This window comes from Salvelinus alpinus, chromosome 5 (genome assembly GCF_045679555.1).
Source record: "Salvelinus alpinus chromosome 5, SLU_Salpinus.1, whole genome shotgun sequence".
Lineage (NCBI taxonomy): Eukaryota > Metazoa > Chordata > Actinopteri > Salmoniformes > Salmonidae > Salvelinus > Salvelinus alpinus.
In genome coordinates, this window is record NC_092090.1 from 24,167,388 (window position 1) to 24,180,703 (window position 13,316).

At 47.4% G+C, this 13,316-nt stretch overlaps 1 protein-coding gene across 6 annotated transcripts in view; it reads right to left on the reverse strand.

The window, feature by feature from the left end:
- myo5aa (myosin VAa) overlaps positions 1-13,316 on the reverse strand; it is a 107,412-nt gene that overhangs the window by 77,735 nt on the left and 16,361 nt on the right. For 4 of the 6 annotated variants that reach the window (XM_071401068.1, XM_071401073.1, XM_071401071.1 and 1 more), the window contains exons 2-4: positions 4,020-4,130; positions 1,680-1,851; positions 1,363-1,507 (exon numbers count right to left, since the gene is read on the reverse strand). In XM_071401068.1, coding sequence (XP_071257169.1) covers positions 1,363-1,507; positions 1,680-1,851; positions 4,020-4,130 — 428 coding nt within the window. Of the gene's footprint in view, positions 1-1,362; positions 1,508-1,679; positions 1,852-4,019; positions 4,131-10,781; positions 10,978-13,316 lie in introns of those variants that run through there. The other 2 variants (XM_071401070.1, XM_071401074.1) reach the window with 2 other exon arrangements.

The following is a 13,316-nucleotide window of genomic DNA, read 5'->3' on the forward strand; positions in this document are numbered from 1 at the left end:
ACTGATAAGGTTGGAATGTACTGAGGGCAGGGAAGACTATCACATGTGGCAGGCACTGATAAGGTTGGAATGTACTGAGGGCAGGGAAGACTATCACATGGCAGGCACTGATAAGGTTGGAATGTACTGAGGGCAGGGAAGACCATCACGTGGCAGGCACTGATAAGGTTGGAATGTACTGAGGGCAGGGAAGACCATCACGTGGCAGGCACTGATAAGGTTGGAATGTACTGAGGGCAGGGAAGACTATCACGTGGCAGGCACTGATAAGGTTGGAATGTACTGAGGGCAGGGAAGACTATCACATGGCAGGCACTGATAAGGTTGGAATGTACTGAGGGCAGGGAAGACTATCACGTGACAGGCACTGATAAGCTTGGAATGTACTGAGGGCAGGGAAGACTATCACGTGGCAGGCACTGATAAGGTTGGAATGTACTGAGGGCAGGGAAGACTATCACGTGGCAGGCACTGATAAGGTTGGAATGTACTGAGGGCAGGGACGACCATCACGTGGCAGGCACTGATAAGGTTGGAATGTACTGAGGGCAGGGAAGACCATCACGTGGCAGGCACTGATAAGGTTGGAATGTACTGAGGGCAGGGAAGACTATCACGTGGCAGGCACTGATAAGGTTGGAATGTACTGAGGGCAGGGAAGACTATCACGTGGCAGGCACTGATAAGGTTGGAATGTACTGAGGGCAGGGAAGACTATCACGTGGCAGGCACTGATAAGGTTGGAGAGCTGTGGATTAGTGAGGAAGGGGTCAAAGTCAGGTCAGGTTACGTTAAGGGAGAAGAAACAGTTTATTGCCCACGTCACTTAATTTTCTGCCTAGCAACAGAGACGTAATGTTTAGAGAGAAACAGGAGATTCCACCCCAAATTGTAATATATATCACCACTGGTGGAACCATGTCTTTGTCTGATGCAGCTGTATTGACCCAATGGGCAAAAAAACTTGGTTTAAGCTTTCAGTGTCCGTCGCGTTCTTACTCTGATAATTAGAACCTAACACTATGTTGTCGTCTTAGGTCTCTCTTTATGTAGTGTTGTCTCATCATGATGTTGGTTTTGTCCTATATTTCTATATATATTTGATTTTGATTTTTTAAATCCCAGCCCCCGTCCCCGCAGGAGGCCTTTTGCCTTTTGGTAGGCCATCATTGTAAATAAGAATTTGTTCTTAACTGACTTGTCAAGTTAAATAAAGGTTAAATAAATAACAAGACAGTAAATACACACACTGTTCTATGCTTCCATTGGAAGGTCTCAAAACTGTCCGTCTGACATCGTTTGAAACATGGGAAATCTGTGTATACACTACCTTGAGCAGGTAACACGCACACACACACCCACCTGGCCATCTGTTTGTAAGCCTCCTCAGCCACAGCGAAGATGTGAGGGTCCATGTCTCCCATGTTCTGGCCGCTGTACGCATTGATGATGTCACTACCGTAGATGGGAAGGTTCTCATAGGGATTAATGGCCACCAGCACAATACCTACAGGAAGAGAGGAGAGGAGTTGGTGTGTGTGTGTGTGTGTGTGTGTGTGTGTGTGTGTGTGTGTGTGTGTGTGTGTGTGTGTGTGTGTGTGTGTGTGTGTGTGTGTGTGTGTGTGTGTGTGTGTGTGTGTGTGTGTGTGTGTGACACTTGTGTGTCTGTGTGGGCATACCACAGTATGTGTAGATGAGTTTGGAGTCGGTGAAGCGGACTTTAAGGTTGTGCAGGACGGCTGGCTCGTGCAGGTAGCTAAGAGCTGTGAGGTCATTCTCCCCCACCAGGATGTCAGGGTTCCGCAGGTGAGGAAGGTTCTTTGTCTTATCATCCAGCTTGTGCTCAATGTCCTGGACAACACAGATTAAACAGAGAAGTTATCACACACAATATACAGTGGGGCAAAAAAGTATTTAGTCAGCCACCAATTGTGCAAGTTCTCCCACTTAAAAAGATGAGAGAGGCCTGTAATTTTCATCATAGGTACACTTCAACTATGAATCACATTGTAGGATTTTTTATGAATTTATTTGCAAATTATGGTGGAAAATAAGTATTTGGTCACCTACAAACAAGCAAGATTTCTGGCTCTCACAGACCTTCTTTAAGAGGCTCCTCTGTTCTCCACTCGTTACCTGTATTAATGGCACCTGTTTGAACTTGTTATCAGTATAAAAGACACCTGTCCACAACCTCAAACAGTCACACTCCAAACTCCACTATGGCCAAGACCAAAGAGCTGTCACAGGACACCAGAAACAAAATTGTACACCTGCACCAGGCTGGGAAGACTGAATCTGCAATAGGTAAGCAGCTTGGTTTGAAGAAATCAACTGTGGGAGCAATTATTAGGAAATGGAAGACATACAAGACCACTGATAATCTCCCTCGATCTGGGGCTCCACGCAAGATCTCACCCCGTGGGGTCAAAATGATCACAAGAACGGTGAGCAAAAATCCCAGAACCACACGGGGGGACCTAGTGAATGACCTGCAGAGAGCTGGGACCAAAGTAACAAAGCCTACCATCAGTAACACACTACGCCGCCAGGGACTCAAATCCTGCAGTGCCAGACGTGTCCCCCTGCTTAAGCCAGTACATGTCCAGGCCAGTCTGAAGTTTGCTAGAGAGCATTTGGATGATCCAAAAGAAGATTGGGAGAATGTCATATGGTCAGATGAAACCAAAATATAACTTTTTGGTAAACTCAACTCGTCGTGTTTGGAGGACAAAGAATGCTGAGTTGCATCCAAAGAACACCATACCTACTGTGAAGCATGGGGGTGGAAACATCATGCTTTGGGGCTGTTTTTCTGCAAAGGGACCAGGACGACTGATCCGTGTAAAGGAAAGAATGAATGGGGCCATGTATCGTGAGATTTTGAGTGAAAACCTCCTTCCATCAGCAAGGGCATTGAAGATGAAACGTGGCTGGGTCTTTCAACATGACAATGATCCCAAACACACCGCCCGGGCAACGAAGGAGTGGCTTCGTAAGAAGCATTTCAAGGTCCTGGAGTGGCCTAGCCAGTCTCCAGATCTCAACCCCATAGAAAATCTTTGGAGGGAGTTGAAAGTCCGTGTTGCCCAGCAACAGCCCCAAAACATCACTGCTCTAGAGGAGATCTGCATGGAGGAATGGGCCAAAATACCAGCAACAGTGTGTGAAAACCTTGTGAAGACTTACAGAAAACGTTTCACCTCTGTCATTGCCAACAAAGGGTATATAACAAAGTATTGAGATAAACTTTTGTTATTGACCAAATACTTATTTTCCACCATAATTTGCAAATAAATTCATTAAAAATCCTACAATGTGATTTTCTGGATTTCTTTTTCTCATTTTGTCTGTCATAGTTGAAGTGTACCTATGATGAAAATTACAGGCCTCTCTCATCTTTTTAAGTGGGAGAACTTGCACAATTGGTGGCTGACTAAATACTTTTTTGCCCCACTGTATGTGTGTATCACAGGCGGCTGGTGGCACCTTAATTGGGGAGTACGGGCTCATAGTAATGGCTGGAACAGAATAAATGGAACGGTATCAAACATGGTTTCATTGTGTTTTATACCATTTCATTTAGTCCATTCCAGCCATTATTGTAATTCGTCCCCCCCTCACCAGCCTCCTGTGGTGTGTGTGCTGAGTAGGGACCTGGTTTTATGTAACTCAGTGACATAAAAAACAGACAGTCGGTGAACATAAGCCTCACGCATGTATCAAAATATGCCACCAAATGGGGCAGGTTTCTGAAAGGTTTATTGGCCTTGGTTGACTTAGTTTACATAGACATTTGGACATGTTTTATGATATGTATGGTGATATATTGCAGTGTGAAGACAACAGCCCTTTACAACTACTCCAATAACCAATAATGAGATAGATTCGCTGTGTGTGTGTGTGTGTGTGTGTGTGTGTGTGTGTGTGTGTACTGTGCATCTCATGACAAATGAGAGGATGTTATGCAACCACCCAACCCTTACACCCCCCTACTCCTCCTCTCCTCCAGTACTCACCATTCCATCCTCCAGTGTGAGGTGTAGGGTGGAATCTCCATGTTTGTAGTTCTTAGTGAGCTCTGCTGACTTCCACACCTCATCTGCATCAGGGATCCACACCCGAGCAAACTGAGAGAGAGGAGAGGAGAAAGAAGGAGAGTGAGAAGGGAGAGAAAGGTTATACATGACATACATACATACTACAGAATGTATTCTCCAAGTCAGAAAGCTACATCAGGCCTACATCAGTACAGTACTGTCCCCAGGCTCAATGTCTACTGCAGAGAGAACCTGCTGGTGTATCAGATCAGTACTGTCCCCAGGCTCAATGTCTACTGCAGAGAGAACCTGCTGGTGTATCAGATCAGTACTGTCCCCAGGCTCAATGTCTACTGCAGAGAGAACCTGCTGGTGTATCAGATCAGTACTGTACTGTCCCCAGGCTCAATGTCTACTGCAGAGAGAACCTGCTGGTGTATCAGATCAGTACTGTACTGTCCCAGGCTCAATGTCTACTGCAGAGAGAACCTGCTGGTGTATCAGATCAGTACTGTCCCCAGGCTCAATGTCTACTGCAGAGAGAACCTGCTGGTGTATCAGATCAGTACTGTCCCCAGGCTCAATGTCTACTGCAGAGAGAACCTGCTGGTGTATCAGATCAGTACTGTCCCCAGGCTCAATGTCTACTGCAGAGAGAACCTGCTGGTGTATCAGATCAGTACTGTCCCCAGGCTCAATGTCTACTGCAGAGAGAACCTGCTGGTGTATCAGATCAGTACAGTGAGGCTGTTGTATCTCCATGGTTGGTTGGATATCATTTCACCATCTAACATGATCAATACTGCTGCACATTCATAACGTCCCAAACCCAGTCCACATGATTCTGTGACCAATCACAACATGACAGGAATGCTTTCAGATCCCAGCCCTGCCCTGTGGAAAGAGCCTGTCAGCTGATCAAAGACATCAAAAACACAGACACACTGTGTTACTGACTGAGTTTGATCCCGGGTCTTCAGCCTTCCAGTAGACTAAGCTAGTCCGCTGAGCTAAAGCCATGGCATTAGCTCAGGAAGCTAAGTCGTCAGGTTATAGCATTGGCAGCTAACAGAAGTCTTCAGGCCTCAGGCTCACAAGAGTGAAGTTCACAGAACCACATCCGTAACACACACGACATTGGTGGAGACACATTCCAGTCACCAGAGGAGAGCTGACTGGTAGATCCCAGCTTTAACAGCTGCCATTAGAAAGGTCAAACAGATGGCCTATCAGATGGCCAATCAGTAATCTTTACATCTCACTAAGCAGCTCAATGATGATCAGCGCTACACGAAGATTATCCTGGTTTATCCTGGTCCATTATTACCACCAGCAGACCTGTATACACAGACCTTTCAGAGACACACACAATCTCATTGGTAGGAAGGATTTACATGAAGACTGAAACCAAGCTTCAGTGTGTGTTGTGTGTGTGTGTGTGTGTGTGTGTGTGTGTGTGTGTGTGTGTGTGTGTGTGTGTGTGTGTGTGTGTGTGTGTGTGTGTGTGTGTGTGTGTGTGAGCGAGTGTGTCGGCACTCGAATCGGATGCTCTCATATCCTCATGACTCACCCTAACCTTCCAGCAACCCTCAGCCAACCTTCCAGGAACATTCTGTGGAAAAGTCTAATGATCTAGCTCATAGCCACAGACTCACACAGACAGACAATAATCACCATCCTAGTAGGTTTTGTACATATTCAGACCTACGTGGTCGTCATGTCATCATGGTTCATCACTATGTAATGGGTAAGGTATTCTTGTGATGCTCCACAACCAATTTAAATGAATCTTTCACACCAGTGTTTAACACTGAAAGGTCAGAGCAGTGTGTGTGTGTGTGTGTGTGTGTGTGTGTGTGTGTGTGTGTGTGTGTGTGTGTGTGTATATATATAGAGGTCAGCAGAGAAAAGTGCTGACTCGACAGAACACAGAACCAGTCATCCTATAGCAGGGTTACTGAGGCTGTTCTGTCTCTCTCATGTTCCTCCCTGGAGGAGAGCGGTTCACAGCCCAGCTCCTAGCAATGGAAAGGAGGAGTGAGAGAATGAGTGAGAGAGATGGAGAGAGTGAGAAAGAGATGGGAGGGTGGAGGTAAAAATAGCCTCACACACACACACCTCACTGAGTAGCATCACGCCCACTGTGACACCACCATACACCGCTGAGCACACTTCCTGATCCTCCTAATCACACACACACTTTCTGCAGCAATGAAGCGTGTAAACCATTTCCTAGTCCACATTGTGAGGAGAGGGGGGGGGGGGGGGGGCGGTGGGATTGAGTCATATTTATAGACAGATCCCCAGGGTTACAGTAAAGGACAGATGAAGGGTACAACTCTACCCCAAGCACACACAGACACAGACACAGACAGAGAGGAGTCAGAGGGACCCTGTCTGCCACATGGTGCTAGTGGGGGTCAGCTAGACTGGTCAACTATACAGGGGAGGAGAGGGATAAGGAGCAAGATGCAGGAAGAGAAGGGGAGATTATCCCCCTTGTGACATCAGCCCTCATGACTCAGAGTGAAGGCGTTTCTCATCACACCCTCTGCTTGCCTGGCTTATGACCTGGAGCAGCTGATCAGAGTGGGAGAGGAGGAGCTGCAGAGATGTAAGTGAGAGGACAGAGGGGTCCGCAGCAAGCAGCAGAGTGTGATGTAACCTTGCTTGAGGCTTTAGCTCAGTGGGCTACTGTAGAGCTAACATATCCCTGAGGCAAGCGTTCTATATGAACCTGACAAACCGTTCCACACTGCAGGCCTACTCCTGGAAAGGTTTAGTAGTTCAGTGCGTTCCTCAGGGGCCCAAAGCAACCAGCAACCTTCTGACCTGGGAGTTGAACCTATAGGTCTAACCTATAGGCTAGCTCCCACGCCAGTGGTTAGTTCTATTAGAGTAGTGTATACGTGTTTGGTAGCAGGGAAAGGCCAGTAGCGACTCAGGTCGGCCCATTAATCCAGGACTGACTAAGAGACTAAAGATCAACACTGGATTAACTCTGGATTTACCTCTAATCTAATCCTTACACAGAGAACTACACCTCCACTCACTCTCTCTCACACACACACACACACACACACACACACACACACACACACACACACACACACACACACACACACACACACACACACACACACACACACACACACACACACACACACACACACACACACACACACACACACACACACACACACACACACACACACACACACACACACACACACACACACACACTTATTGGTTATACCAGTCCTCACAGCAGTGAATACTGAAAGGCTCTGAGAGATGCTACTGGTACAGTGTACTAGGGGCTAGGAGCTAGTGAGGCAGACCCAGAAATTAGGGGAAGAGATTTAGGGGAGGAACTAGGATATTATATAGGAACAAAAGGCTAGGAGTTAGGAGGTAAGGCCTCAGGCGAGATAGTGAAAGGTTCAACTCAGTTGCAAGAGGTCATATCAGTGGGTTTAGAAAGAAGCAGTGATGAGTGGGAGGACAGAAGAGGAGGGGGAGAGAAGAGAGGACAGGAGGGGGGAAGAGGAGAGGACGGGGGGGGGGGCAGGAGGGGGAAGAGAGGAGGGGGGAGAGAGGACAGGGGGGGAGAGGACAGGAGGGGGGAAAAGAGGACAGGAGGGGGTAAAGAGAGGACAGGAGGGGGTAAAGAGAGGACAGGAGGCGGTAAAGAGAGGACAGGAGGGGGTAAAGAGAGGACAGGAGGGGGTAAAGAGAGGACAGGAGGGGGGAAAGAGAGGACAGGAGGGGGGAAAGAGAGGACAGGAGGGGGGAAAGAGAGGACAGGAGGGGGGAAAGAGAGGACAGGAGGGGGGAAAGAGGACAGGAGGGGGGAAAGAGGACAGGAGGGGGGAAAGAGAGGACAGGAGGGGGGAAAAGAGGACAGGAGGGGGGAAAGAGAGGACAGGAGGGGGGAAAGAGAGGACAGGAGGGTGTAAAGAGGACAGGAGGGGGGGAAAGAGAGGACAGGAGGGGGGAAAGAGAGGACTGGAGGGGGGAAGAGGACTGGAGGGGGGAAGAGGACTGGAGGGCGGGGGGGGGGGGCAGGAGGGGGGAAAGTAACAGCAGAAGTGTTAATAGATTTGTTCACAGCCAACAGGATTATTAGAAGCAGATTAACCCTCTAAGTCTGAACTTTCACTTCATCAGTCAGATCTCTCCCTCTCTTTCACCTCCTCTCCTTCTCCCCTCTTGTTCACTCTTCCTCTGTCCTTCATTTCTCCTGATCTGACAAAGCAGGACAGGCCAGACATCCACCATGTAGCTTTCACAACTCAGCATTACAGATCACTGACTGTGACTGCAGATGGAGGAGAGGAGGAGGATGAGGAGAGTTGAACTGCAGCCGGCCCTCACCCTGCAGGCCTGGTGTCTTCACTGCTGCTGAGGGGGAGGATGAAACACTGAAGGGCTGTAGAGCAGCAGTAAATACAGCCTACACCCCCTGGCCAGGACTCTCTCTGCTAAAATGGAGAGCATCAATGGCCCTATGAGCCAACCCAATTATAATTAAGCTATAAGGCCCGAGGAGTTGTGGTATATGGCCAATATACCACGGCTCAGGACTGTTTTTAATCACGACACAACGCAGAGTGCCAGGACACAGCCCTTAGCCGTGGTATATTGGCCATATACTACAAACCCCCGAGGTGCCTTATTGTTATTATAAACTGGTTACCAACGTAATTAGAGCAGTAAAAATAAATGGTTTTGTCATACACATGGTATAGGGTCTGATATACCACAGTTGTCAGCCAATCAGAATTCAGAGCTCAAACCACCCAGTTCATAATGTTCTTCAATCTCTTCATTCTTCCACAGAAGCAGTTTCTGCTCAATTAAACTATCATTTCTTCATCCTGAATAGAGCCCTGCCCTCTGTGTGTGTGTGTGTGTGTGTGTGTGTGTGTGTGTGTGTGTGTGTGTGTGTGTGTGTGTGTGTGTGTGTGTGTGTGTGTGTGTGTGTGTGTGTGTGTGTGTGTGTGTGTGTGATTAGTCTAGTCAACACTGTGTGAGCAGTAGAACTAATCTCGCGGTAACTGCGGCCCCCTCATCACATGACCCGGTTCATCACATGACAGAGCCTCATGTGAGAAACTGCTGCTTTTCTGTTTAACCACAGAGTTGCTAAAACATCTTTGGTTTAACGCTCCCCAGTACACACCTCATCAGAGATACAGGAGGAAGAGGAGGAGAGGAGGGAGAGGGGCAGATGTAGGAAACTTGGGGAAAACCGATGTTGATGAAAATCCCTGATTTCCTGGGAAACACTACCTTGAGCGCTCGTTCGCCCTCTTTCCCTCCCCATCTCATTACCCCCTCCCTCGCTCTCTCCATCCCCCGGGCCTCTCTCCATCCCCCCTTCCTCTCTCCATCCCCCCGGCCTCTCCATCCCCCCGGCCTCTCCATCCTCTCGCCATCCCCCCGGCCTCTCCATCCCCCCTTCCTCTCTCCATCCCCCCTTCCTCTCTCCATCCCCCCGGGCTCTCCATCCCCCCGGCCTCTCTCCATCCCCCCGGCCTCTCTCCACCCCCCCTTCCTCTCTCCATCCCCCCGGCCTCTCTCCATCCCCCCGGCCTCTCTCCATCCCCCCGGCCTCTCTCCATCCCCCCTTCCACTCTCCATCCCCCCGGCCTCTCTCCTCTCCATACCAACAGTGTCAACCCATATCAGAGTGTCTTACAGTAACTTCTGTCTAATCCCATTAGTTACCATGCAGACATTTAGCAAACAGGAGTACAGTATGATAGTACAGTAGCCCTGACTACAACAGTACAGTAGCCCTGACTACAACAGTACAGTAGCCCTGACTACAACAGTACAGTAGCCCTGACTACAACAGCACAGTAGCCCTGACTACAACAGCACAGTAGCCCTGACTACAACAGCACAGTAGCCCTGACTACAACAGTACAGTAGCCCTGACTACAACAGTACAGTAGCCCTGACTACAACAGTACAGTAGCCCTGACTACAACAGTACAGTAGCCCTGACTACAACAGTACAGTAGCCCTGACTACAACAGTACAGTAGCCCTGACTACAACAGTACAGTAGCCCTGACTACAACAGCACAGTAGCCCTGACTACAACAGTACAGTAGCCCTGACTACAACAGTACAGTAGCCCTGACTACAACAGTACAGTAGCCCTGACTACAACACTACAGTAGCCCTGACTACAACACTACAGTAGCCCTGACTACGACAGTACAGTAGAGAATTCCCATTGTATAATAGCGTATAACGGGGTATGACAGAAGGAAGGTATGTAGGTATGATAATCTAGATAGTGCTCCTAACTGTGCTCCTAACTGTGTGAAACAGTCTTGTTGGGCAGCCCTCTGTTGTTCCTGTGTTGGCTGAAGTACCAAGGCCTACTGGAACACTCACGGTGGGAGCATCCCAAATGGCACCCTATTCCTTATAAAGTACACTACTTTTGACCAGAGCCCTTTGGGTGCCATACAGGGTTCCATTTAGGATGCAGCCTTCAACAGACGAACAACCCTTCCTGATACAGGAGAGACAGGGGAGTTAGGACACTAGTTAGGACACCAGATCAGTGCAGACCAGGGTGTGTCTGACCTCCATGTTGTCTCCAACTCACACAGCTACTGGACAGGCCACGCTCTCACACACAGGCCTGAAACGTTCTACTACAACACAATAGAGAAATAAAACAACCAAAGCCAAGCCAAGTGAAAGGAAATGAACTTACTTTGACAAACATATAATCCAACTCCTGATTCTCGTTCATCTTCACGCCTCAGCAGATCCCAGAGGCTTATCTTAAACTTTGCCCCCTCCTCTTCACCTCCCGGCCCCACACACACACACCTGGCCAGCGGAGGGAGGTGAATCGATTAGAGTGATGGTTATAGTGTTGCGGACAGATGAAATATTCCCATTGTGTCTGACAGCGATCAGGACTCTGTCTCTCTCCCTCTGCCTTCTACTTTTCTCTGGTCCAACCCTATCATTGGACGACCCAGATTTCAGTCAAACAGCCCAGCTCCCGCCCTCCCAGCCCAGACTACCACCCCTCAGTCACATGAGAACGGAGAGAGACAAAAACTCGCTCAAACACACACACGAGCTGGGACGAAGAACCAAAAATTATCCACACCGACCAAACCAACCACTTATTGTGGACATTTGGCTGATATTGTTCATTATGATAAATAACCTATAGCACCCTACTAGAGAAGTGTGAAGTTTGAAATTAAATACATTTGCTAATAGTAGTTAAGGGAAATATTTTTTTAATTAACTGTGGTGCACATAATGTTATAAACTTATCGTTCTGTTGATAATTTAGTCAATTTATCATGATATGGATTTTGGTCCATAAAGCCCAGCTCTACACACACTCCCTCTCACACACACACACACACACACACACACACACACACACACACACACACACACACACACACACACACACACACACACACACACACACACACACACACACACACACACACACACACACACACACACACACACACACACACACACACACACACACACACACACACACACACACACACACACAAGCTAACTAAAGCTATAAGAGTCTCCTCAACCACAAAACTACCTAAGCCTTTGGCCCCTTACTAAGCCTTTGGCCCCTTACTAAGCCTTTGGCCCCTTACTAAGTCTTTGGCCCCTTACTAAGTCTTTGGCCCCTTACTACTGCTCCAAACACTGTGCCCAGAAAGTTACACACACACACACACTACAGAACAAGGCGTGTTTACCTGTCTGTGTCTGTGTGTGTGTGTGTGTGTGTGTGTGTGTGTGTGTGTGTGGAGCAGCAGGATGTCATGTAGATAGCACTGTGGACACGACTTCTCCGCTCAATTACCATAACAGAGTTACCGTGGTAATCTAATGCACATGTCCCGTATCAGCGTCCGAGGAAAACACAGACACACAATTATGAAATGGTCCAGCAGTTTGTCTTACTAGCTGACCTGATCAGTAGCATGAGGAAAGTGTGTTTAGCTTTGAGCCGAGAGATGCTGTATTCTTCTCTGAGCTACTAAATGACTGTGCTCTCCCTAATGCCCTTTAGGCTAGACCTGACTGATTAGATACACTCTGTTCACTAACCTGTGACAGCAGAGACGTCATTTTGACAGCATTAAAATGACAAGACATTTTTCTATAGTGAGAAAGAATGAGCTGACATTCATTCCAACAGAGTAACGTCACGCTGTAAGCTAGACCTAAACTTAACCCTTTGAGTTGTGGGTTTGGTGCTGGCAACAGCAGAATTATAGCTATTGGTGCTGGCAACAGCAGAATTATAGTTATTGGTGCTGGCAACAGCAGAATTATAGTTATTGGTGCTGGCAACAGCAGAATTATAGTTATTGGTGCTGGCAACAGCAGAATTATAGTTATTGGTACTGGCAACAGCAGAATTATAGTTATTGGTACTGGCAACAGCAGAATTATAGTTATTGGTGCTGGCAACAGCAGAATTATAGTTATTGGTACTGGCAACAGCAGAATTATAGTTATTGGTGCTGGCAACAGCAGAATTATAGTTATTGGTACTGGCAACAGCAGAATTATAGTTATTGGTGCTGGCAACAGCAGAATTATAGTTATTGGTACTGGCAACAGCAGAATTATAGTTATTGGTGCTGGCAACAGCAGAATTATAGTTATTGGTGCTGGACACAGCAGAATTATAGTTATTGGTACTGGCAACAGCAGAATTATAGTTATTGGTGCTGGACACAGCAGAATTATAGTTATTGGTGCTGGACACAGCAGAATTATAGTTATTGGTACTGGCAACAGCAGAATTATAGCTATTGGTGCTGGCAACAGCAGAATTATAGTTATTGGTGCTGGACACAGCAGAATTATAGTTATTGGTGCTGGCAACAGCAGAATTATAGTTATTGGTGCTGGACACAGCAGAATTATAGTTATTGGTGCTGGACACAGCAGAATTATAGTTATTGGTCCTGGCAACAGCAGAATTATAGTTATTGGTGCTGGCAACAGCAGAATTATAGTTATTGGTACTGGCAACAGCAGAATTATAGTTATTGGTGCTGGCAACAGCAGAATTATAGTTATTGGTGCTGGCAACAGCAGAATTATAGTTATTGGTACTGGCAACAGCAGAATTATAGTTATTGGTGCTGGAAACAGCAGAATTATAGTTATTGGTACTGGCAACAGCAGAATTATAGTTATTGGTGCTGGCAACAGCAGAATTATAGTTATTGGT